This window comes from Penicillium argentinense (assembly GCF_028826775.1).
Source record: "Penicillium argentinense strain IBT 30761 chromosome Unknown utg000001l_segment0_segment0, whole genome shotgun sequence".
NCBI classification, from domain to species: Eukaryota; Fungi; Ascomycota; class Eurotiomycetes; order Eurotiales; family Aspergillaceae; genus Penicillium; species Penicillium argentinense.
The window spans coordinates 740,259-765,509 of NW_026622660.1; the positions used below are offsets into that span (position 1 = coordinate 740,259).

General features: G+C 51.9%; 8 protein-coding genes across 8 annotated transcripts; 5 read left to right on the top strand and 3 right to left on the bottom strand.

The window, feature by feature from the left end:
* Window positions 1-1,120: 1,120 nt before the first annotated feature.
* On the top strand, window positions 1,121-3,958 carry N7532_000221 (alpha/beta fold hydrolase; the record flags this gene model as incomplete). The annotated part of the gene is made up of 3 exons (XM_056612725.1): window positions 1,121-1,369; window positions 1,417-2,983; window positions 3,036-3,958. The coding sequence occupies 3 exons, from the start codon at window positions 1,121-1,123 to the stop codon at window positions 3,956-3,958; spliced, it is 2,739 nt and encodes a 912-aa protein (XP_056479949.1).
* Window positions 3,959-5,117: 1,159 nt separating this feature from the next.
* Window positions 5,118-6,060, top strand: N7532_000222 (glutaredoxin; the record flags this gene model as incomplete). Its single annotated transcript, XM_056612726.1, has 3 exons — window positions 5,118-5,192; window positions 5,284-5,653; window positions 5,738-6,060. 3 exons carry the CDS (start codon window positions 5,118-5,120, stop codon window positions 6,058-6,060), a joined length of 768 nt encoding a protein of 255 aa, XP_056479950.1.
* A 395-nt stretch (window positions 6,061-6,455) lies between these two features.
* Window positions 6,456-7,372, top strand: N7532_000223 (60S ribosomal protein uL6; the record flags this gene model as incomplete). Its single annotated transcript, XM_056612727.1, has 3 exons — window positions 6,456-6,501; window positions 6,777-7,258; window positions 7,322-7,372. The coding sequence occupies 3 exons, from the start codon at window positions 6,456-6,458 to the stop codon at window positions 7,370-7,372; spliced, it is 579 nt and encodes a 192-aa protein (XP_056479951.1).
* Window positions 7,373-7,878: 506 nt separating this feature from the next.
* On the top strand, window positions 7,879-9,843 carry N7532_000224 (triacylglycerol lipase family protein; the record flags this gene model as incomplete). Its single annotated transcript, XM_056612728.1, has 3 exons — window positions 7,879-7,962; window positions 8,129-8,259; window positions 8,319-9,843. The coding sequence occupies 3 exons, from the start codon at window positions 7,879-7,881 to the stop codon at window positions 9,841-9,843; spliced, it is 1,740 nt and encodes a 579-aa protein (XP_056479952.1).
* Window positions 9,844-10,551: 708 nt separating this feature from the next.
* N7532_000225 (uncharacterized protein) lies at window positions 10,552-10,983 on the top strand (the record flags this gene model as incomplete). Its single annotated transcript, XM_056612729.1, has 1 exon — window positions 10,552-10,983. One exon carries the CDS (start codon window positions 10,552-10,554, stop codon window positions 10,981-10,983), a length of 432 nt encoding a protein of 143 aa, XP_056479953.1.
* A 918-nt stretch (window positions 10,984-11,901) lies between these two features.
* Window positions 11,902-13,527, bottom strand: N7532_000226 (putative amino acid permease; the record flags this gene model as incomplete). The annotated part of the gene is made up of 2 exons (XM_056612730.1): window positions 11,902-11,945; window positions 12,003-13,527. The coding sequence occupies 2 exons, from the start codon at window positions 13,525-13,527 to the stop codon at window positions 11,902-11,904; spliced, it is 1,569 nt and encodes a 522-aa protein (XP_056479954.1).
* Window positions 13,528-19,597: 6,070 nt separating this feature from the next.
* On the bottom strand, window positions 19,598-21,926 carry N7532_000227 (uncharacterized protein; the record flags this gene model as incomplete). Its single annotated transcript, XM_056612731.1, has 3 exons — window positions 19,598-19,728; window positions 19,794-21,803; window positions 21,893-21,926. 3 exons carry the CDS (start codon window positions 21,924-21,926, stop codon window positions 19,598-19,600), a joined length of 2,175 nt encoding a protein of 724 aa, XP_056479955.1.
* A 1,491-nt stretch (window positions 21,927-23,417) lies between these two features.
* N7532_000228 (uncharacterized protein) lies at window positions 23,418-24,558 on the bottom strand (the record flags this gene model as incomplete). Its single annotated transcript, XM_056612732.1, is given in 2 exon segments — window positions 23,418-24,387; window positions 24,407-24,558. The coding sequence occupies 2 exon segments, from the start codon at window positions 24,556-24,558 to the stop codon at window positions 23,418-23,420; spliced, it is 1,122 nt and encodes a 373-aa protein (XP_056479956.1).
* Window positions 24,559-25,251: the final 693 nt, after the last annotated feature.

Sequence of the window (25,251 nt, forward strand, 5' to 3'; positions counted from 1 at the left end):
GGCGAAATACTGCCGGGCGGTGATGCTGTCGTGTTTCAGATTGGCCGGCTTAGTCATTGCGACTGTATACAAAGAACTTGAATGAGATTGTATACATCTGATATCGTTGCCTACGGTGAACTCGGGATGAGTCCCTTTTCATCGGAATGCATTATTTTGAGACCGATACTATTGGTATAGGACTGCTGGGTGTTGGTATGTTGTACTAGGCTGAGATATATTCTACCTTAGGGTAGTGTTCTGGCAAGGCTCAGGTCGGTCCCACTCGGCACTCAGCGAATGCAGAAGCTTAATTATGGGGTGCCGCAGGGGTTGCATAGGGCTCGGTCGATTTACCATCGCTCTACACAACCTGAACTTCTGCAGCGATCCTCAATTTAAACAGGACTCTTCTGTTTCTAGTCTGTGCTGTAAACCTAGGTATAGGGCGGGCGTTAATACAGGCTCGTCTCCGAAATCGCGCCGCCGATCCTAGGAGCCTTTATGTTAGCTTTGATTAACCCCATTAATCTGAAGCAATCAGGCCGAGTCTGAAAGGGTAGAAAGGCATGCCCACGTGGAGTGGACTAATGCATGTAGCGTCGATTTTGAGTATGCATACCAAATAAGCCCGCAGCCATGTCCTATACAATAGATAGTATACGTACATAAATATATGCACTGGTCAAGTCTCCCCTGAATTGCGGAGATCGCGAACCGTGGACGATCGGAGCCCTGCCCCAGCGCAAACGAGTGGGAGCGCTGGGAAATTGGGATCCATCGGTGGAGCTGAAGGCGCAAACGCTAACATACCCCCCCTCCCCCCAGATCGAAAAAACTTCCCTCGACTTGGACCTATCACTCCTTTGCGCTCTCCCATCCGACCTGTTCACTCCTTTCTCTGTTCCAACCCCTCGCACACTTGGTCCTTCCGCAAGGGGTGCTCGCAAGGACCACCGCACCTGCACGATCACTCCCTACCCAGACCTGAGGGTGCTGCTGCAGTAGTACTCAGGGACTACTAGGGACAGCACAGCTGGTCGATCGGACCATGCGCGCTGCCTACCCACCCTGCATATCGCGAGACTCCGTGGGAAACGAATAAACCAAGGCCCGGGCCAGCCCTGGACTATTGGACGCCATGCATCTTCACGACGCACCCCCGGCGACTCCTAAACCGGCTGAGTCGGCCCTGCTCAACCGTCGTCGCCGTCGCAAATCGCTCCCTGGCCGCGCAAAGGGTGCCAACGCCGATCCAACGTCGCCCGAAGTCATCTCGTCGCTGATCTCCTCCCTGTCAACGATCTCGGTGCCCCTGAACTCGCATTTCGACAACGTGCCGCGCATCGACTCCAAGGATTCCAAAGATTCCGACCCCGGTCTGCCCGAGGTCCCCCATACTGCGCCCTGCTTCACCATCCCCCCCCTTCCAAGCAGCATGGCTTTGGCATGAACTACGGCACCTACGCCACGGTCGAGGAGCACCCCAACGACAGTCCGTTCTTGCACCCGGATGATGCGGCCTCGTCGCCTGTCATTCGCATGGCCAGAGCGCCGCCCTCACCAAAATCCCCTAAATCCCCCCGCTCGCCGAGATTTAAACCTTTCAAACAGAACGACTCCGCGACCCGGCCGGCCTCGAGGGACTCCTATACCTCTGTCCGGACCGCCCACGAGGACACCCCCAGTGTCTTTGGGACCATCAGCACTGAGCCCGGCCCCCGTCTATCCACCGCCGTCAGCATCGCATCCAACAGCTCCGCCGGGCGCAAGAGTCTCAAGGGGCAATTTGGGCTGCTGAAGAAGTCCTCGCGGGAGTTCAACAGTGACAAGGATTCACAGGTCGATCGCCTGCGCAAGACCAACAGCCTCAACGACAGTGTACGCCACAACATTCCGCGAAGCCGAGCCAGTTTGAGATCCATGCATTCCATGGCAGATCTGGCCGAAGAGGCCGCTCCCAATGGCCGCAAGGATGGGTTGAAGGACGACCTCAAGGAAGAGCCCAGTGAGGGCCTGGTGGCGAGCACGCCGCCAACCAGGGAACTGCAGTCGATTCAAAGCACCCCTGATAATCATAATCCAGGAGGGATTGGAAGTGGCCGGATCATCCCGACGCGCGATTCGTCCCTGCGGCATAGACACAGTCAATCGTCCAGTTCGAAGAAGCGGAGGTCGGCACGTCACAGCCGATATTCATCTACCGCGAGCAAAGAGTCGACGGCAGAGAATGGGCTCCCAGGCACCAGCAATGACGCGGAACAGGTGACCAAGAGGATTCAGCAGCTCAAGGATCAGCAGCAAAAGATCAAAACTGAGCTGGAATCCGACGATGGCCCGTCAAGGCCCACCAAGGCAGCAACCACACCTGCAAAGCCGGTCGAAACCCCGCGCAGCGGTAGCCTGTTCGACCACGGACGCGGAACTCCCAATGGACGCTCAGTGAAGAGTGACCGGCCCCCAGTGAATGATAGTGCCCCTTCCCCTGCGGTCATGACGGGCAAGAACCGCACAAGCAAACCTGGAGCACCATTGGCGTCGAAGCCCACGAATTTCTCCCCGCAAGTGCATAAGTCTCCGCCCGAAAAGCCAGAGATGGAGAGCCGATATCGACGTTCTCTGGAGCCCATCACTCCCACACGAAGCCATCGGCGCACTCCCTCTGGTCCCCAATCCGCGAATCGTCCCTCTTTCAATACTGAAAGACCGTCCAGTGCCGACTCGATCGACCTTGCCGTGGATGACTACGTCTTTTCCCCCAAGTTGACGCAGCGGGTGGTACATCCGACAACGGGTCGCACGATCGCCTTCTCGGAGGTGGGCAACCCAAAGGGACATGTTGTCTTGTGTTGTCTCGGAATGGGTCTCACTCGGTATCTGATGGCATTCTATGACGAGTTGGCCCGGACCCTCAACTTGCGTCTGGTAACTTTGGATCGCCCCGGTGTTGGCGAAAGCGAACCGCATGGAGTTGACGAGCCGAGTACTCCTCTCAGCTGGCCTGGTAAGATTTGTCTGACGAGTATACACGAACTGCAGCTAACCGCAAACCCCAGATGATGTTGCTATTGTTTGTAATTATCTCCGAGTGACCAAATTCTCCATTCTCGCCCACTCCGCCGGAGCAATCTATGCTCTTGCAACCGCCCTTCGAATCCCACAGCACATCCGAGGGCGCATTCATCTCCTCGCTCCGTGGATCCCACCATCTCAACTATCCAGCATTGGCTCCCAAAAAGAGCCCGCCCCTAACAACGCGGTTCCTTACTCTCAGCGAATCCTCCGCGCTCTCCCTACCTCTCTCCTCAAAGTCGCCAACACCAGTTTCATGAGCGCCACGAGTGCAAGCATCACGACCAGCCTGCCAAAATCACCCAAGCGATCCAAACGCAAGGCCGCCAAAGAAGCAGCCACTGCCGAAATTCCACCCATACCAGACATCGAGACCGCATCCCACCACCAAAACGAAGATCCTGCCCCACTCAGCGGATCCAGATCATACGGCACAATCCCGCACCACGCTTCATCACGGAGAAGTGACGCGACGCTCGGTTCCCGGGCAAAATCTCCCGAAGAAGAGCTCGAACGCCAACGAGACTATGACACTCGTCTGACCCACCGCATCTGGGAACTCGCGACGGCCAACGCCAACCCGGCGGTCGATCTACTCATCTGCTTGGAACGCCGCCAGACAATCGGCTTCCGATACGTGGACATCACCCGCTCCGTGGTAATCCAACACGGCAGCAAAGACACACGTGTCCCCGTGGAAAACGTGCAATGGCTCGGCAAAACCATGCGCCGGTGCGAGGTCCGCATCCTCGAAGGCGAAGGCCACGGCCTCATGGCCTCCGCCTCGGTAATGGGTAGCGTCTTGACGGAGATCGCTAAAGAATGGGAAGACTGGACGACGATCGTGCAGGGTCGACGTCGCGCAACGGCGAACCACGCACGACCGGGTCTCTCCATTCAAACCTAATCTCGACACTACACTGATGCTGTCACGCATCTTTCGACTCGCCTTTTCTATTCTATATTCCCTATTACGAGTGATGTCCTACTCGCCCTGACCCCGGTGGTCCCCTAATTGTCCCTCCAGTTCCCACCTTCTTTCCTAGAGTCAGCCACGACTGATTTGGCTATACCCCCGAGCTCCTATACTCCTACCTACCCTAGGCTGCATTTTCATTTTTTTACTCTACATACACATACGCACATACTTCCGACATAAACCTAATATTGACTGATGTACGCCCGTCCCGATGGATATTTTGCAGATGTGGAGACCGGACGAGATACTGTTATTTAGCATAATACCCAATGTCAGTGTCATCTAATTTGGAATTTTAGTAGATTTGGTTGAGATATTGTGACTCAAAAGATAGCCTCAAGAGGAGCTGACCAGGCAGTTAATGCTCCAAGATGCATGAGGATCACGCCAGTACACTGTAGCTAGAATTAAATAACAAGGCCATGATGGGTGGTATTTGATGCCGAAAGTGGTACCATCTGGATTTTGTTTGTATCTAAGAGATGTTATGATTGGAGTGTGTAGTATGGTTGCAGAAATTCCCTATATATATCCGCCTCCGCACTGAAAAGCACGACAAGCATCTACCCGAAGATCCCATATAAATACGATGCAGTGCAATCTCTGTGAAAGCGGAACTACAGTACTCAAATCATGATATTCACCTAAGTTCGATCCCACTTCTATCTATAGACACCAATGCCCTCATCCATATATCCACCGCATCCCCGCCAAGCAAGCGCTTAGGCCGAGTTCCGTCCCGCACCCAGGGATGATAGACAAGCCCCTGGTCCAGGAGAGCAGACCCCACTTCTCCTGTCCCGACCCCATCCAGGCAAGCATAGCTCGTATGTCGTATCGCTCTCCTATTTAATTCTTATCTCATACTACCTTGGTAGTTTTTTATCCGTCTGTGCTGCCCAGCTTTGTACTGCATCTTGGTGCAGCCTCGGCGCGTTAAGCTCAGATTTCTTGGCGTCACGTTGCCACTTCACATCTTATCGGTCGCGTCCATCGAGTAGTGACCGACCTGCCAAACCCCGATCGTCCTGACACATCTGCACCACGCACGCCTGCGGCATCGAGATTCACGAATCTCACCATCAAAATGGCCTCCCAACGGCGCGTTCGGTTAACGATGATCGCCGTCGTCGTGATCATCTTCATGTTCTTCTATTACTCGGTAAGCATCGCAACGCCAACCCTGGATCTTTCCACGGCATAACCTTGACATCCTGCATCCAATCTCTAATACAACGACTCGACGGAAACAGGGTGAAGCCAGCAAGATCCAAAACCAAGAATTCTACCAATCAACCCTAAAAGCCATGCGAGCGAAGGAAGCCGCCAAGAAAGAAACGCCGCAACAGCCCATAGTCCGACCTGGCGAGAATGCCCAGGGCGCACCGGCGGGTAGCGCCAATATCGAGAGGCCGGCTGTGCCGGCGGCAAAGGATAAGGTTGTCGCTGGGACGCCGGAGATGGAGGATATTCCGATCGCGGGGCGGACGAAGATGACTGTCCCGAAGAATAAGGATCAGGGTGTACAGGATTCATCGCGGGGGTCTGAGAAGACCGAAGAGGAGGTGGTTGATCATACGGAGGCGAAAAGTGAGCTTAATGATATTCTTAAGCGGGCTCCTGGTACGTTTCTTCTTTTCGCGCGGGCTTTGTTTTCCTCAGATGGGTTGTCCGGAATATTCAAAGCTAACTATACTGCGATTGCAGTGATCATCTTCTCCAAATCTTACTGCCCCTACAGCAAACGAGCGAAGCACATCCTCCTCGACCGATACTCCATTTCCCCGAAGCCGTTCGTTGTTGAGCTGGACCAACACCCCATTGGACCGGGCTTGCAGGATCTCCTGGCGCAAAACACGGGTCGCCGCACCGTCCCGAATGTTCTGGTCAATGGAAAGAGTATCGGTGGCGGCGACGACATTGCTGCTCTGGATCAAAGCGACGAGCTGGCATCGACGCTGCGACAGATGGGCGGCAAGTGGATTTCCGACATCAAGGCAGTGCCAGTGGCAGCTGAGGCGGCGCTTTAAGAATTTCTAAGGGCACTGAATATTCCTCCAAGTTGGGCCATTTTCATCAGCATTGGCGTTTTTGGGATGCTGTCCTGCTGTACATATACCAAACTGTATAATTCGTATGAAACAAAAGATGCAAAAACACACTATATCATTGACACCTTAAATACTGGCCAGAAACTGAGCAGAACGCCAAGACTTACACCTGAGGACTGAGGCCGACAAAGAATTTTGCGGGAGGTCATGTGATGATAAAATGATAAGCAACCCTACGCTAATCCGGAACTGGCCCTAAGCGACGCACAATCCCGTGACGTGCAATTTCGCTCCACCAACAACTCCAACCCGAAATTTGATCCTCCCGACATCGACAACTCACCCCCTCGGCCAACAACACCCACGCAGTCAAGATGCGGTACATTCACTCCGAGGAACGGCTGCCCATTCCGGACAATGGTGAGCAACGGACTTTTCCTTATTTTCGGTCGGCACGGAGACGGTATGAACGTGGTCGCACCGGGTCATGATGGGACACCGAAGGGACAAGGAACAGGAGGAGGAACCCGACTTGCCAGGTCGACCGCAACGATACCGTTTCCCACAAGAGGAGGAAGGCATTGAACAGAGCAGGCCGGAATTACGTACCGCACTGTTTTCGCCGACAATTGGATCTTGAAATTTTTTGTGTGTTTCTCGAACATGGGACTGATTCGTGATTTTTCTTTCTACAGTGAAGGTTCACATTCGTTCGCGGGTTGTGACCGTCGAGGGCCCCCGCGGTAAGCTCACCAAGGACCTCTCCCACATCGCCGTCACCTTCGGCCGCCCCGAGGAAAAGGTTATCTCGATCGAGCTGCACCACGGTGCCCGCAAGGGTGTCGCTACCCTCCGTACCGTCCGCACCATCATCAACAACCTGATCATCGGTGTTACCCGCGGCTTCCTGTACAAGATGCGCTACGTGTACGCTCACTTTCCCATCAACGTCAACATCGAGAAGAACGCCGAGACCGACCGCGCCGAGATTGAGATCCGCAACTTCCTGGGTGAGAAGTACGTGCGCCGCGTGACTGCCCAGCCCGGTGTTGAGGTCGTCCCCTCTCCCAACGTCAAGGATGAGCTCCAGCTCTCCGGTAACTCCCTGGAGGGTGTCTCCCAGAGCGCCGCCGACATCCAGCAGATCTGCCGTGTTCGCAACAAGGATATCCGTAAGGTGAGTTACAACTACACTTTCATTTTCCACTTTTTTTGTCTAGCGCATACTAATTCCGAATAGTTCCTTGACGGTCTGTACGTGTCGGAGCGGGGCAACATCATTGAGGAGTAAAGAATGACGCTTGGGTTCGGGTGTCCGGGAGAGCTTCTTTTTTTAATTTCGCCTACTTGCATATAGGGAAGCAAAGCGAAATGACAAAAACAAAACGACTTGCAAATTCAAAATTCCCTTTGATACGTGTACGAGGCAATGTAGCGATGTGCAAGTACGAATCATGTTGGTGTTCAATCATACCTTTCTGTTAGGGTAGTCCAGCCCGTACTATAGTAGTAGTAGTAGTAATAGAAGGCGTAGAATGCGGCCGAGAGCGATCCGCGCACTTCCCCAACCCCAGCATTCCCGCCAAACCCAACCAACCACCATCCCCTCAACCCCGACTCATCACCTGCGATAAAATATGCACTGATAGCAAGACCGCGAGGTAGTCAAATCTCACCATCACCAATCCGGCAAATTCCACGCCTTACTCTCGCGAAAGCGCGTGACGCCATAGCATGTGAAAGCCCCAGTCTCCGCGGCCGACTCTTACGACCCGGAACTCGATTCTCGCTCGCACCATGGCTTCCTGGTGGCTCGGTTTGTGGAGCATGCTGTCCGCGATGCTCAGTATGCTGCTGGACGTTGCGCAGTTCTGGCGGGAGGTGAGTTGGTTTCCTCTTGGGCTTGGGGCCTCGGACGCAAGATCCAAAGTGGGCTGGAGCTGAGCTGAACTGTTGGGCGCAACCTGCAAGCTCCTGCGCTGCACGGCCCAGCCCTGCCCAGCCCTGCCAGTGGTGAGGAATTGCAAGACTCACATATTGTCTATAGAAATTGTTTTCGTGGTGGAAGTCCAAGTCGCCCCGCAGTCAACTCTTTCATACTCTTGCGACGGCAAAGACGTACGAGGAATGGGAGGAGGCGGCGTTTCAGTTGGATGAACTTCTCAGTAAGGACTTGTGGTATGTATACCGGAGATCTACAAGGAAAGAAAGCCTGGCTAATCACTTTCCTTGCACAGGCGACAGAATCCTGTCAGTCGACACTATGACTACCGGCTTATCCTCGGCCGGCTAGAGGCCTTGATGGGTGCGCGGGAGAGCGAAGATATTTTGACTCTGGTCAACCTGCTTCGTTCGGGACTTGTTCGCAATCTAGGCAATATCACCTCGACCAAGCTGTTCACGCATGCCTATGCCGGAACAAAGCTTTTGATTGACGACTACATCACGCAGGTTGCATTGTCAATTCAATACGTGACCTCGCTGCAGTCGGCGCCCGTGCACGCGAGCGGTTTCACATCGCAGGCCAAGCTCGAACTACTCCACGACACACGTCAGGCATTTGGCCGGACGACGCTCCTTTTGCAGGGCGGATCAGCTTTTGGGTTGTGCCATCTTGGAGTTGTGAAAGCGTTACATCTTCAAGGTCTTTTGCCTCGAATCATCACTGGTACTGCCACCGGAGCTATGGTTGCTGCTCTCGTTGGGATCCACCCTGAGAGTGAACTACTGCCTCTTCTGAATGGTGATACGGTCGATCTTTCGGCTTTTGATCATTACCGAAAGGACCATCCCGAAAACGAGAGCTGGATGCGTGTCTTTATCCGGCGAATGGGCCGACTCCTCAGAACAGGCCAACTCTTTGATATGAATCTTCTCGAGGAGTGCGTTCGGGCAAATGTGGGCGACCTGACCTTCGAGGAAGCCTACGCTCGATCCAAGCGCATTCTCAACATCACCATCGCAACAGCAGGAAGAACCGGCTCGCCGAATCTCCTCAACTACCTCACAGCACCAAACGTGCTAATCTGGTCCGCAGCAGCCGCTTCCAACGCCTCGGCCTCCTCAACAATCACCTCCTCGATAACCATCTTTTGCAAAGACGAAACAGGCTCCATAGTCCCATGGCCACACACGAAAGACCTCGTCTTCCAACCCTGGCGACACGTGAACTACAGCGACGGCGAATCCCCCCTCTCCCGAATCTCCGAACTCTTCAACGTAAACCACTTCATCGTCTCCCAAGCCAGACCATACCTAATCCCCATCTTCCGCTCGGAACTCAACCTCCTCGACCGCCGCCAGACAGGCTGGAACCACCTCTCCCGCTCAGCAATGCGCCTCATCCTCGTCGAACTCCGCCACCGCCTCCGCCAACTAGACTACATCGGCCTCCTCCCCGGCTCCCTCAGCCGCATCTTAATCGACGAGACGATACCCGGTCCAAACCTAACACTAGTCCCGGACCTTGCCCTCCAGGACCTAGGCAAACTTTTCCAGCAGCCGACGAAGGAGCGCGTCGCCGCTTGGACATTGAAGGGCGAGCGAGGCGTTTGGCCCGCTGTTAGTGCGCTGAAGGTCCGTGAGGCGATTGAGATCGAGTTGGATCGTGGGTATCAGATTGTTAGGCGCAGGAGACCGAGTGATCAGGCTTTGCCGCCGGTGCGTCATTCGCCGAATGAGGGGTTGCCCAGGAAGAGGAGGGGGAATATTGAGGGTGGGGAATGCTCGAATGCGAATGCTGTTGTTGATGGTGGTGAATAGAATACGTTTTTCTTGCTGAGTGTGGGCCTTTTTGGGTTGCTGACTTGCTTTATATCATTGTTATGGTGTTAGTATGAATAGATTCGCTACAGTACGGTACGTATTCTTTAAATTGGTGTTGCATGAATTGGATTCGAATCAGATGCCTACACTACTAGCTTCCTGTGTACCTTAGTATGCTTTTCGGCTTTGATGGTTCATGAAACACGATGATCGTCATAGCTAGGTTGCTTTCACGGGATTATAGCAGAACCGTTTTTTTCCACTGCGGCTAATACTGGTAGTTTTGAAATGCTGTGGCACCGTATCAAAAGGGTTCAACATGGGGCCAGGTCATTTCTGGGCATGAGAATTCCGGGGAGGTTCGCGGACTTTTCCAGATATCTTGGTTTGGAACGGACAGCAAAGTGTTTGAAAAATACCAATGCTAGAATCAGAACTAGATCGGATATTCACTTTTGTAGCGTTCGAAATGAAAAAAAGACAACCAAAATAGAACCGAGCTTATAAGTATGTAAATGTAGGCAAAATTTCAGCCAAGCCCTACCCACCAGGCGTCATGTCACATGTTAGACACCGCTCATCTGCCTTTTGTCTGCCATCCTCTCTACTTTCCCTCATTCTCTCCCCGCCGCTCTCCCGACTCGCCCATTTCAAACCACGTCTTCCACAACACCCTACCAGCCCTCCCAGTTTCAACTCGCCAAAATGCAGCCGCAGGGAACGGGGATTAAGGTAAGATTTACCCTGAAGTGCGTTAAGCAGGTCGACGTCAACACCGAGGACAGCGATTCGAGCCCCGAGGCCTCCGCTGGATCTCCCGGCTGTGACGACTACGATTCTGACGAGGACGAGGGTAACGGTGAGTACATCCCTCCTTCCGAAAGTGAAGACTCTGACTCCGAGAATAATATTTCTCTCCTTGGCGCCGACTCTACCAGTGAGAGCGGTGAATCTTCGCGCTCTGAGAGTGAGCCTTCTCACTCTCACGGTTATTACCCTCAGACTGGTTCCGAGGGCGAGGGCAACGGTGAGTTTTCATCTCCTCCCGAAAGTGAAATATCTTTTGACTCCGAGAGTGAGATCTCTTACCCTGACGCCAGTGAGAGCGGCGAATCTTCCAGCTCCGAGAGTGAGTAGTCTTTGAGAGGGAGAAAAACTACTACTCTCGCGACGACCGAGGGCCATTTTAGGCCCTTGAATCTTCCCCCACCCTTTACCGGTCACGCACTGCTTTGTTTTTGTCATTTGGCATTATTTGTAAGCTCTGATACGTGGTTTGCGTTTGCGTCACGCATTTCGTGTTGACGGGGTTTACTGGGTACTGGGTGCTAGGCCGTTTTCTACCGGGTTTCAGATGGATTTGGCTTCTCCCTTCGGCTTTTATCTTATTTGATTTTGTTTGGTGTTTCTCTTTAATTTGGCTAGAGTAATTGATTATCTCTGATTCATGCTGCCCTGTGTTTGTGCCTGCCATGGCGCTTTTATTCTTATGGGGTTTATTACGTAGGTTCCGCTCAACTTACTACTGGTTCGTAGCCAAATTCTCTAGGTCCTAGGCAAGCCCCAAGCAAATTGGAGACTCGGAATTCCAAAAGTACCTCCTTGGTCTATGAATCGTAGTAAGCGAATCGTACAATTGTACTTAGTAGTAGTCCCCAATCTGATTATAATACCACGTGACTTAACGTCGACAAAGGCTTGGCAAAGCGGTCCCGCCAGATTCAATCGTGATTGGTAAGACGTGGAATTGTATACCAACGTCCCACCAGGCCCTCAATCAGTCTCATGTCCGTGTTTGTCGAGCTCACCTGTGGGACCAGCTGCTGGCTTACAAAGAGACCCCAAGCGAACCGGTCGATCTTCAACGGATCTCACGCGAAACAGCACTCTACTCCCTAACCGCGTGCCAACCAGAACGGTATGTCGATGAGAACATCCAGAAAAAACACATACGACTATATAATGCACCACTGTCCCCGAGATCATCAAAAAATCTGCTCATGCACATAAATTCATTCGTTCAACGCCGCATAAATACACAAGCTCAAGAGATCCTCACTCCGAATCCAACGCATCCGACTCAGGAGGACCCTTATAATCTGCGAATCGTCAGCAAGTGTCTATAATAGACAGCTTCTTGGAGAAGGGACACTTACGCTTCTTTGCATAAACAAAGTACCAGACGGCCGAGATCACCATGAACCCCACAAACACCACTGAGGCATAATTCATCGAGACTCGGGTCACAGGCAGCGCAGTCGGCATACTAAACAGCACCAACTCGAAAGCAATCCACGCTAGAGCAAGCACATTCGCAATCGTCCCGACAAAGTTGCCACAATTCCACTTCGCATGCTTCACCTCGACACGGCCCTGGAAAAGACTCAAAGAGATCGGGATCGCATAGGCCACGGCAAGCGCGATCACGCCGACAGAGACAAAGGCTGTAAACGCACTTGAGCTACCGAGGTTAATCAAACCTAGCAGCATTTGGATTCCGGTCAACAGAACCAGGGACCAGACTGGTACACCTAGACGAGGGTGGACTTTCGCCCAGATGCTCGCCAGTGGGAGTGCATCGTCACGGGAGACGGCCCAGGTGGAGCGGGATGCCGCGACGGTGATGCTGATGGAACAGAAGAGGGTGATGATCAAAACCAGGAAGACGAGACCCAATCCACCACCGGGTGACCCCATCACTCGGTGCAAGATATAGGGCAGTGCTTGGCCGCCGGGGGCATTGATGATCTCCTCCAGCGGAGGCAAAGTGACGCAGATCGGGATAACAAAGAACAAACCAGCAACAAACCCGACAGGAACCGCGAGAGAAATTGCCTTTGGCACCTTCACCGCTGGATGAGGGCATTCCTCCGCCATGGCCGAGACCATCCCGATAGCAGAGAAGGTATAAGCAGCAGGCAGAAGACCGATGAAGAAACTGAAATTTCCCCAACCAGCAAAAGACTTATCATAATGAGCGAGCGCATACGAAGCCGAATGACGCCCGGCATCCGCCTTAACCGAAACAGCAATGAGAATCACAATAATAGTCAGCGCAGTCCACGTCGCACAAGCAATATCCACCTGCGGGAGATACTTATTCGCAAATGTGCAAATAACAAGCGACCCCAGACAAACCGCATAGAAAATCAGGAGCAGCTGCCAACTATTCGCGCTCCAGGTAGGGTGGTACATGGAAATAGTCGCAGAAAGCATAGAGGCAAAGCCAAAGTTCACCGAGAGGGTGATGGTCCAGTTTCCGATCACCCAGATCCAAGCATTTATGAAAGACACAGTTGTCTTGCTCGACTTGGCCAGCTGGAAAGACCAGTAATAGGGTCCGGCAGAGGTGGGGTATCGCGAGGCAAGTTCGGCCAGCGACATGGCGATGCATTGATCGAGGATGCAGACGATGATCCACCCGATGAATATAGACAAAGGACCGCCGCCGTATATCGCGTTGAGGAGGGCACTTCCTTCGCCGTAGGGGATTGCCGCGATAGCGAGAGATTGGAAGAGGAGGGTAGCGACAGAGCGATTACGACGAAGCTCTTCTTTGTACCCGAGGCGATCCAGCTCGTCGCGTTCGCGGACGCTGGTCATTGAGCCTCGTTCATGGTCGACGGGACCATCGCCCGGCCCATCACTCGGCGTGAGCGTTTTTTCCGCGTCGAGAATCATGGCGACACTCGCTGAAGCTCTCTTACAAGCTTCGTATAAACTAGATATGAAGAAAGGTGGGTCCGGCAGTTAGTGCAACAAGCATTCTACAAGCCGATCACAATCGAGACAGAAAATAATTTATCTCGAGCATTTGAAATGGACCTCGCACCTCAAGGTCTCAGCCAGAACTTATATCATTCTACCAGGAGGTTACTGCTCTTCTCCAACGAAACGCAGGCCTATCGCAGGGTATCCCGGTATCATCAGGACTCTCCTCAGCGGAGAAAGGCAAGCTTCTACTGGTCGCACAGGGCAGCTGGAGACTGCGGGGTTGCGGACGGTTTTTATCTCTGGATCGACTTCCCATCTGCAGAGCTGTGGCGCTGATCGCGTAAATTCCTGCCTAATCGAGACAAGGCTTGTTTGGGCGCGGCTGGCAACGTTATCTTGAGGATTGCATACAGCAACGGCAACGGTGGGCGATTGGTGCGTGGTGAGGGCGAGGAGAAATAAAATGAGAAATGGGAGAGGACAGGCTACGGTCGACTTTTCTGTGCGTGAGGAATGAGGTGCGTGAGGAATGAGGTATTTTCTATTCCTGTTGTCTTCTTTTGCTGCGATCCGAGGCGTCTCGCATTCAAGCTCGCATTCTGCTGATAAGCCCTTGCAGCGGATCCAGCAGGGATTCCGAGCCGAGGCCGGACAGGGTACCTCTGCAGTCCCTTATCGGACTAGTCAGCAATACTAGACCTTCAATAAACGAAAGGAGAGTGGGAGTTTGCTAGGGCTTTTGATGACTCCGATACGAACAGTGGATAAAATTTGCTGTTGCGGAACGATTTTGATGCCCCGAGGGTCCACAAGGTGCCACTGTCACTGATCTACGCCCGCCCAGTTCTCGAATCATCGGTATCTACTAATCGTAGGCCATAGGGAATGCTTGCGCATTGAGATTGGCAAGCTATGACAGTTTCGAGTACTAAACACGACAGCGAAGTCGTTGCCCTGTAAGGTTGCCTAGAATGGAACAAAAATTCAATGCGCCTCGTTCGAAACACTCAACCAAATGCAATATTTCTCTCCTTTGAGGACAAAAGTCTCTAAAAATAAGGTTAAACAAAGAGAGTCTTAAATATGGCAACAGATGCCTCTGGGGTATGTGATCTCGACTCCATAGCTAAAAGACAATCAGGAGATAATTACATTGTAAAATAAAGCTAAATAGAGGCTGAAAGACTTTGTTCCTGTGTTTGTTCACTGATGTCGCGTCTTCGACAGACCAGCGGCTCTCAGGTCTAAATACCCCCTCGTACCGAGTCTTGGAGAGAGGCAGGAAGCAGCAAAACAGCAAGCAATCGCCCTCTTAATAACTTCTCTGAAATGAAAACTTACACAACATCGCCTAACCAGGATTTCAGGTCTAATTACCTCACTCACATTACACCAGAAGATACCGAACCCAGAGCAACCAATTATTCTTGAAGTACCATCTCAGTCAAAATGGGTGTCTCGGGCGCATACACCGACGAACAGAAGGAAATGGCCAACGACGTTCGAAACAAGCAGCGCGATCTACACAGGCGTCTAAAAGAACATCCATGCGGACTCGATGGAAACCAAAACAAAGGACGGCCCCGAAGTCCTCGCAGCCCTAAGCGATGTAATCGACATGATGTCTCTGCTCCAAGTACGGAATCTCGCAAAGCTCATTGTGGGAAGTGACTGCTTTGAACGTCGAAGATCATACTTTTTTATACTTGGCGTCGTCTTTACGCTACGTATCCGGACTGCGGTTGCATCCAGTGCAGTGAAATCAACGTGTACCGTGCCCAGCACCCAGGGCACGAGCTTGCAGGTTCCAACCCTGATCAACCATGGGAACTCTAGATTTTGTGTTTTTCTTCCTATTTACTATGTTAGGAAAGTTCAAGTGCTCATAACCTAGACTAATATTTCTTGTTTCCTGAATGTTTGTATTTCCAGACTGCCAGTGAGAGTTTTGAATTAAGAAATTGCGTTACTCCTTTATGAAAATCTAATGTTCAAAAGTCAACACAAGCTTCGTAGATTCAAGGTCTTGATATTCTACAGGCCAAAGTACGGTCCACATAGAGAAGTAATTCGTCTTGCATAGAGTAATTTAGTATGCACATTATAAAGAGAACATCAAAGGAAACTTCGGAGTCGAGTAACCCTGGATCTTGATGAGTGCAATGACCTTGCTTTCGCTATGCAAATTATCAGTAGTCTTGTGTAACCAGTCAGCTCCATAGTTACAGAATTTCGGAATCAATATCCTGGAAATACTTCAATAGATTGGAAGAAGAGATGGATACTTGAAGTTATCCAATATATGACGAGATTGGACTGTAGCGGTGTTGAAAAACATGTTATGAGTACTGATGCCGGGAAGAGATTTTGGAGACCAGGGAGACTAATCTATAGGTTCCACACGATGATCCATTTGCAGCCATCGCAGCGCCCACCAAAGACTTCCATTCCGGGGGCATAAGTCGTTTGAAACTGTCTCCCACACAAACGACGTATTTTGCAGGACATGTTCAGAAATGGGCTCGTCGATGATGACGAAGGCTATACACACTCAAACGACAAATTCTAGCAAGGCTAGCACTATGACGCAAACGAAACCGGATGCGTGTTTTAAATACTAAAGCTATGAAAATTGGAGTACAAATAGTTGGGTGCAACCAGTAATTTCTAGTATGCACTTCGATTCTTTTGTCTATGGACAATATAGTAGTCAGGTGATGTTGGCTTGAGGCTAGCGCTTTACCGATTTCGCAGCCATGATCTACATCTCGCCCTCCTCGCCAATTCATGGCCGAGACCATCCAGTAGCTTATTACAACAGAAGACCGTCTTTGTTATATTGTTTATTCGAAAGCACCTGACCTTTTACTCGTTACTTCAGGGATTTATCCTCGATCATCTGCCTTGCCCTGTGCATATGCCACACCCTCCGGCCAAATAGCAACAAGGGACATGCGGTCAGCTGCATACGAGCCATACAATACCGAGATGGATGTCAGTGGGGCATTCTCATGCCTAGTCGAAGTATCCAACCAATTGTATTGCTGTGATGAAGCTTACCCACAATTTCATCGCTGTCAACACCTCCAACTTGTCATTCCAAGCAGACTAACACGCAAACGACCTATCAGAATATGTATAGCTGCAGATTCGGGTCCCCCCAGTTCTTTGAATTTCAATTTTAGATTTCAATTTTTGACCGCACCAGCTGAACCGTGGGGAAAGCGACAAGTGTGCACCATTAGCTTGATCGACACGCAACATTAGCCGTAAACGTCTGGCTAGTTCACCCCTCCGTCAAGGCCCTCCCAGGCAGAATTTACACTCACCGATCGAAGATTTCAGGTTGTTTTCTCTAGGACTATAATACTCCTTCGGCATGGAATTTTTCGAGAAATTCCGGTCTCGGAAGCAAGTCGGAGAGAAACAGGAAGCCAATCCAAAAGAAGGGAATCCGAATCCGAGCAGCAATCGTCTAGCCCCTGCCGTCACAAGCGGCATCATCGAAAAGCTCCCGTGGAGCCGGTCTCGTACTCATAATAGAACAATCTAGGCTTTCGTGGGAAGAGAAGGTGCTGCAGCTTCCAACGACTGCCAAGCTGCTCCTACAGTACCGAGCGACGTCGTTTCTTCAGCCTGCCTCAGGTATGAAATTAAGGAGACCGCGCCCTACATTCCAAATTTCGAGTAATTAAGCATTGAGAAGCCGAAAACCGACCAGTCAAACACTGCGAAGCCAAACATCGAATCAAACATTGAAGGGTCAGAACAAGACGTTGGGTCAACGGAACAACGGAACCAAAGCCTTTTGACGACTCAGCGAGTTTGGAATCGTGCATATGACGAGCTAGCAACCGACGCGGTGACCTCTGAACTCGTGGAAGCCTATCTAAAGACGATTCCCGTGGCAACTAGGCAGACCGATGATGCAGCCTCGACAGTGACTGTTCAGGTTCCCACTACAACGAACGTCCCCGTTCAAAGACAGGCATTCATGAAAAAGGTCGCCGAAGCGGGACAAAAAAATCTCGAAAACAAAGTCTTCCAGCATTATCAACATAACCGGCGATGCCGCGGACTGGTCTTCAATTCAAAGCCGTGATCGATCTCGCCGTCCAAAACATTCCGCAGGCCGTTCTTCCTTGGGCTGGAGTCAGCATTGCTTAACAAGTAATACCGGATATCCAGGCTCGTTGAGTACAGCTCATTAACCGAACTCTAATTCTAGTTGAATCCTGCCCAGTGTTCGCAGATTTACCTGGCTGGAATCGCCTATGTTGCCACCAAAATTGAATGGTATTTCAGTTTCACCGACCATCTACTGAGCAAACAGCACGTCAATTGCGGTACTGAGTCTTTCGCGGACACCTTAGCGGACCTTGAGGATGGAGTAGTTGCTTTATACAAGGCTCTGTTTCTCTATCAAATGAAGAGTATGTCACACGCTCTTACTATCGCAACCAGGGCCTGGTTTCTCTTCGCAACCTAGTCGGCTTGGATAGCTGGGATGATGAACTCCAAAATGTCAAAGATGCTTAATCTGCTGTTCAGTATGATTCAGATCATCATAATAAGCTCCGGACAAAGAGCTTTCTCGGTGATTTGGTCAATCAGGGCCAAAGGGAGCTACAGAATCTTGGAGATTTCCACCAGACCCTGCAAGAGTATATCTCGGAGCAGAGAAACAGGCACTTGGAAGACGAAGATACTGCTTGCCTTCGTGATCTATTTGTGATTGACCCGCAGGGTGAAATGTAGACGATCCAAGGAAAACCGACAAGTTGATCCGGAAGGCTTACGGCTGGATCCTCACTCCGACGAGTATCAAGCTCTGGTTGATTGGAGCGATCAGTCATGCGACGTTCTTTGGTTGAGTAGACCAGCTGGCACTGGCTAGACCATTCTTATAGCAGGGATCATTGAAGAGATCTCCCAGAAATTCTCGAAGCTTTTTCCCAGGATTTCCTATTTTTTCCAAGCTTCTCAAAAACAAAGACAACACCACCGCTGCTCTGCGTTCCTTGATTTGGATGCTTGTCATTCAACAATACGGTGACACTGGATAGTGAGACTGGAAGAGTCGTTTGTTTGAACTGGCTGATAGCTAGGACTTCGTTTCGGTTTCACAGCGTCAAATGACCAGTCATCTCTGGGCAGTGACAAGTCCACTTCAATTTTCGAGCCCTCCTAGTCTATTTTTTACCCTTCTTTTCCCATAGAGCTACTCTATCGATACCCACTTTCTGACTTCTCAAGCGTGAATGTCTGATCAGAAACTGGGTCACATATGGCGCTTATTTCGATTTTCTGTCAACTCAAACTTAGTGAGGCTGTCGGTCCAGGTCAAGAACGACTAGAGCAAATGAACAGGTCCCCCAGGTGCCCTAATAAGAGTATGCGATCCACAGCCCAACTACGACCTCACAATCCTCAATAACCTCAAGCTTACACCATCTTCGATCCTCACCTGGTCACATAAACTGGCTTATATCCAACTACAGGATCAGATTCAGAATTCGTATCTAAAGACTGCCCTGCTTCGCTTCACACGTTTAGGCGGTCCTAACAAACAAGAGGTCCGGGAAACCTGGGCACCGAAGTAAGATTTGATACTGCTACAAACACAACCAAACAACAGACTGTTCTACATTAAACTTAAGCTTCAACCCAAACCCAAAAAAGCAACCCAATCCTCTTGGGGGACACATGCTCGCAACCACCTGACTTCCCCGCATTCGAATCAAAGCTTACAACCTAAATTCAAATCGACGCTACACCCAAAAAGCAAAATGAAACCAAATATCAGTGAGAATGGCATCAGATAAACTCCTCGTTACTAAGTATCCTAAGCGGGGTCGACCCGGATCGCCAGAAAACAAAAGTGTGGGGAAACGCACGTCCCGTCCCACATGACGTATAGGTATCAAGAAAATAACAAAAGAATAGAGGGGCAAGATTAAACTGTTCAATAGACAGTCCGACAGGAAATTAAATGTTAGAGGTATGTAACGACGGCATCAAATATGATGATGACTTTTTACTGAGCTGTAGAGGGACGGCCGGGCTGCTCGCCGCGCGAAACGGGCCTGGACTCTGTGCGAGATGGGCGGGAGCGGAAGCTGTGGCGGGAGGAGGAAGGCGGGGGTTCGGTGGCGGTTAGAGGGGGAACTGCAAGTCGGGTGTTAGTTGTGCTTTCTCGGATCTCCAAAAGTATGCTGAGAAGGGGAACTTACTGCTGAATCCATAGCCCTCTGTCGCGCCCTCGCGGTTGTGCGGGTCAATCTCCACTCGGATCGAGACGTCCAATCCGCCATACATCCCACTGTTACTGCTGTATCCATCCGCCGCAGCGTGAGTCGAGCCAGCTTCGACTTCACCCTTGTGAAGCGGGGCATGGCCGTCCTTAGGGAGGGAGTCCAGCTTCGCAGAGTCAGTGACACCCTCCGAGTGGCCGTTCGTAGTCGGGGCCACGACCTCTGTTAGACAGGCGAAGTTCCGCGAAGGCATGGTGACCTTGTTCCAGACGGCACCCTTCTCAATGCCGCCGGGCTGCTTATCGAAGAAAGGCATGAGGGTCTCGTCGCAGGTGCGATCGAGATGGTGAATTTTATTTCGCCGGGCGAGGAGATTGGCCACGGCCTTGGGCGGAGGCTTATTAGTGATAGCGCTGCTCACGACGTTGACAATGAAACGATGGTCATTCTCGCCGGACAGATTCAATTTCGGGTTCGAGTAGAAGCGACCGACGGCAGCGAGATGAACGTCGCCTCCGAGAATGGTGACACGGATGGAGTGGGCGCGTGCAAATTCCTGCAGTCGCTGGACGAGTTCGCGACGCTCTTTTTTGTGCTGACGGGCTGTGTAGTGGTCGTCCAGGTCATCCAGCAAATCGACCTGGCCGTCGAACTCATTGAAAAGGCCGCCAGCGACACCGAAACGCTTGTTCAGAAGACGGATTGGAGCGATGACTGGGGATGTGAGGATGTTTTCCAGCCAGGCGAGACGCGGGTAGGCAATCGGAACACCGAGAAGAACAACCAGGTGCTTGATGTCGCCATTGGCGGCGGCAATCTCGCACTCAAGGCGGTCAAAGATGAGCTTGTAGGTCTCTGGGTAGTTCACCTGGTGTCGGGTACGCTCTGTACGGGCGTCCAAACCGACAAAACCGATGCGTTTTCCGAAACGCATGTACAAACTGCGACTGCTCTCCTCGACATACGGGCCGGGCTTTTTGCCGATAATCCAGCTGTCATCTTCGACCTGATTGTCCAGGACATAAGTGTTCTCGACCTGGCGCGGGTCCACACCCGAGGTACCATTGACGGCATGCATTGTCTGCGGCGCATCGGTGGTAAAGGTAGACTTGGGCGGAGCAATGTGGTGCTGGAAGAGGCAATAGTACTTGAATGCGACACCACCAATACCTCGGAAGACGGCGCACTTCATAAAATGGTCCGTATACGAGCCGAAGCCGTCAATGATATCGTGGTCATCCCAGACGTTGACCTGGGGGATGCGGCCATTGGCCGCGCGGAAGGGCTCGGTGTTGTACCAGCGCACGTAGTTTGCATAGTAGTACTCGTCGCATTCAGCGCGCATCTGGTTATTGAAGTCGTGGTTGCGGCGCTTGTGTGGGTTCGCAATTGCCGTCCAGCCCTTCAGGGGACCATCAACACGGATCCCGTCATTGTAAATCTGGTCACCACCACCGACCATGACGTGGAAAGGCCGCTCGCCGTGGACGCGCAGGACGTCGTTCCACAGGTTGGGACCGAGCCAGGCGTCCATATCAGTACCGACGGAAAATCCATTGCAGGAGTGGAACATGATGCGCATTGACTGTTCCTCGGCAGGCACAACAAAGTCCCAGGGAGCCTTGACGGGCTCGGACGAGTTGAACAAACCGGGGATCTCATATTGCCAGCGCGCTTCGTAGGACTCGACCGGGACAGCAAGAGTAAATCGCCAAAAGGTCTTGTCGGGATCTTCATAAAGCTTCAGACCCTCGATTATTTGGTTCGATTGGAAATGCGACTGGGTCTGGGCCTGAGATCCGACTGGGCCCAGCTGGCGCAGGTACAGCTGCGGCTTCTCCTGAACGGGCTTGGTGACGATCATCACACTTCCGTGCCAGACGGCAACGGACTCGTAGTGCATGTTCTTGAGGTTGATCAACGGGCCGGAGATGAGCTCGAAGCTGTCATTGGCGCCGCGCACCGGCGCCTCGCCATTCGGGACATCCCCTATAGTTTCTTGTTAGCTTGCGCATGGAGCTGTTTGATTGAAACCAATCTCCCGGGTCTCGGCCAGCTCGCCGGAGCTCATCACGAACCATTGATTGGGGGCTGAGTCGAGACGTCAGCCATTGTCAGCAGTGGCAATTAGCGCGATTGATGAGAATGCGCTGGAGATCAGTAAAAAAGACAGCGGACGAAAGCCGCACGGGGAGCGAGGGGGAGAGGAGTCAGGAAGATCAAAGCCAAACCTCTGGGGGATTGACAGAAACGGGGGGGGGGGGAGGGGCGGACGAAGAAATATAGGGCTGCAGGGCTGAGGAGAAGCGAAATTGGGAGCTGCAGATGGGTACTCGGTACCTACTCGGGGCGCCGCAGGGAGCGGAGGCACCGGGTACCCGCGACTTCTTGGCTGCTGCTGCCTCAATCTCTCTTCCGTCGCAGCTGGGAAACGCATGACGCCGCCAAGCCTCGGGACATTGGCTGGGCCAATCACCGCCTCCCGGTTTGGCGGCAGCCTGAGCCACAGCGCCACACAAGCCGGTTTGGGAGTGGCGGTGCGTAGATCGCTTATGTACGCAAACTCAGTATGTTCCTAGGGTACAAGGTATATGTGTATGCAGGAAGGTATTCACGATCTGTCCAGGAATGCGCGGGGAAGCTGCTGCCTAGTTACTGCATGGATACAAGCCCGCTCGCATTTCGGACTTGGGCGATGCGAGGGAACCCGGACGGGGCCAAATGGAGCCAGCGAGCGAGGAACTAGGGTCAGATCACAAGGGGTGATACGTGGACTGCGTGGACTCGATCTATTGCCGCCCCATCATTGTGCAGCAAGATACATCCAGGAGTGCATCCAATAGTTCTACCTATCGCTGAGATGCGTTCGATCTCCAGTCCGATTCACTAGCCCCTGCGATCATCCCTACTGCTGTGATAGTGCTAGAGATCATGAAAAATGACAGTCGAAACTATGGATGCAGTGGGGCAGATATCCCGTGTGAGAGCTGCAAAGCTATTGTCTGTTACGCAAAACTCTCCTTATTCTTACTTATGTACATCTCATTTATTCGCTTGGCTACTGAGCTTCTCTGGAGCCCTGCAGAATAGAATCCAATTTTTTCATCTAATAGAAATGCTCTAGTCACAAACAGTAACAATCTGACTTCAGCTCGCCAAGACAGGCACTGATGGCTCCGCTAGTGTCTTGGCCGGCTCCACCGAACCCCTTTCAGCCAGCTGCTCCACTGCAAGCCCTAATCAGCAATCAAACAATACAAAACAATCTACCTTAGGGTGGCCGTGTTCTCCTTGACCTATGTAGACAGAGCCCCAGCAGTACCGGAGTGTATACATACTCTAGGAGAGTAGGTACGTACACTAATTAGGCCAGTTTCGGGCCTGCTTCTCCAGATACTTCACGCACTCCAAGAAAGCATCACAAGCCAAAACCAGCATCGCACCGGGTCCCATGACATCGAGCAAATCATGTCCCTGCTGCACAATGCGCCAGTAAGAAACTACCACTGGGAGTACCGCCAGCAAACGACCAAGAGGAAGCAAACGTGATCGACATCACTTCAAAAAAGACAAAAAAATAAAAGCCACACCCAAGGGCTCCATCTAATTTTCAGACCGACAGAAAAACTGATACGCAATCCAAATCCACAGCGCCATACGGAGAGCAGGCTCCTCATACACAAACTCCTTCGTGATAAGAAAGACAATATTCGAAAGAGCAAGCTCAACACACCTTCTCTTCGTCCCAAAATCCCCAGAAAAGTAATGACTCGTAATCAACCGGCCTCGGCCCCATCCAAAAGCCCTCCACCTGGGATGATTCTGTACTCGTTCAACCCGGCGATTCGCGTGCGAGATCTTGCGCGCCAAATCGCGCTTCTTGCACGCTTGAATCTGCTCCCAGCGTTCCCGCAACCCGACGCTCATCCATGCCTCCCGTGAAACCTGCAGGAGCAGCTCGCGCAGGAATTCCTGGTACGCGGTGTACTTTTCAGCAAGGACATCCGCCTTGATGCGGGTGGGGACAACAAGATCGATGGTATCCGTTAAGAACTGGGCGAATTGAATAACGATAATCAGATCCATTGGGGGGGTAAACACACGCTCAGTCTCGCCAAATTCCTTCAAAATACCCGTTTGCAATGGCCCCGCGCCGATCAACTGGTACTGCTTCATGGTATAGTCGACCAATTCATAGAAGCGATTCGCCGAGAGATCAATGACAAGCTCGCGACGATCCCATGAGTCCTGCAGCGCCTCTGAATTCCGACATTCATCCCATATATCCTTCTGAGCGTGGTATCGCGAGACGGGGATGGGCAGGGGCGCAATGAGGTATGCTTTCAGGTGGGCTATCTTGAAGTCGAAGGATAGGACGAGTTTCTTCTCGCGCCAGACGCCGGGTTGGGGGACGGGGATGCACGAGAAGACGATTTCCGCGTTTGGTCCATCGAGGAAGCTTTCCAAATTTGATCTCTCCCAGAGGTGGTTGATTGAAATGGTCTCTAACTGATTATCCGGGGCCAAGTAGAGGGTTTGCGCCCTCCAGGCGGGTCTTTTGGTCTCGGCCTTGCTCGATGCGAAGGAGGTACATGTAGTAGTCGATTGGTTGGGGGTGTGGGTTTGTTGGGGTGACGGCGTCGTCGTAGGGAGAGGTGCTTCGTCGGGATACATTGACGTATGGCTTCTCGGGGACGCTGGCGCTCGAGTTGGACGAGGCGCTGGGTGAAGAGTGTGGAGACATGGTGATCGAGTTGTACTGTATATATCGTTTATAATCAATCAAATGCAAACAAGCGCTATACATAGGTGCTCTAAATCTTCAGACTGGACGAGTAGACATTCATAGATCCGGCCAGCGCCGTTGAAATCTTTATACACAACTCTCCTCTTCCCTTGATGCAATCCTTTTCCTTGAAGCAATCCTCTCCCTCAAAGCGAAATCCCATTCACCCCATCAATAGGCCACGACCATTGTACAGCACCGAGATCCTCAAAGTCCAACAATGGGCGTATATACAAAGAGGGTGGCCCCCTCACGACCTTGTTCCATGGAACGGTTGACTAAGCACAGGACTCGAGGGCCAGGACATGTCCGAGTCTTTGTCTCGAGCTTTGTCTTCGATGCGCGTGAACTGCACTAGTGTATATTTGGACCTTTGTCCTCGAGATGAAACATGCAGGCGTTGAGTTTTTGAGGAATGTGGGTCCGGATTTTGGCGCACAATGGCCTTTTAAAGAACCACACCGGAGTTGCAGACAGATTGCACTAGGCCTAGTGCAAGCTGCCAGATCTGATCGGTCTTTGCGGCTTTGAGGCTCCGGGGGGGACGCGTTATTCCGTCCCCGCTTGTCGCGACGCGTCGTGGGCGCAGAGATGAAAATTTGGCCGAGTAGGTCGAATTGTAGGTGTAAATCGGATTTAAAATGCTTCGTC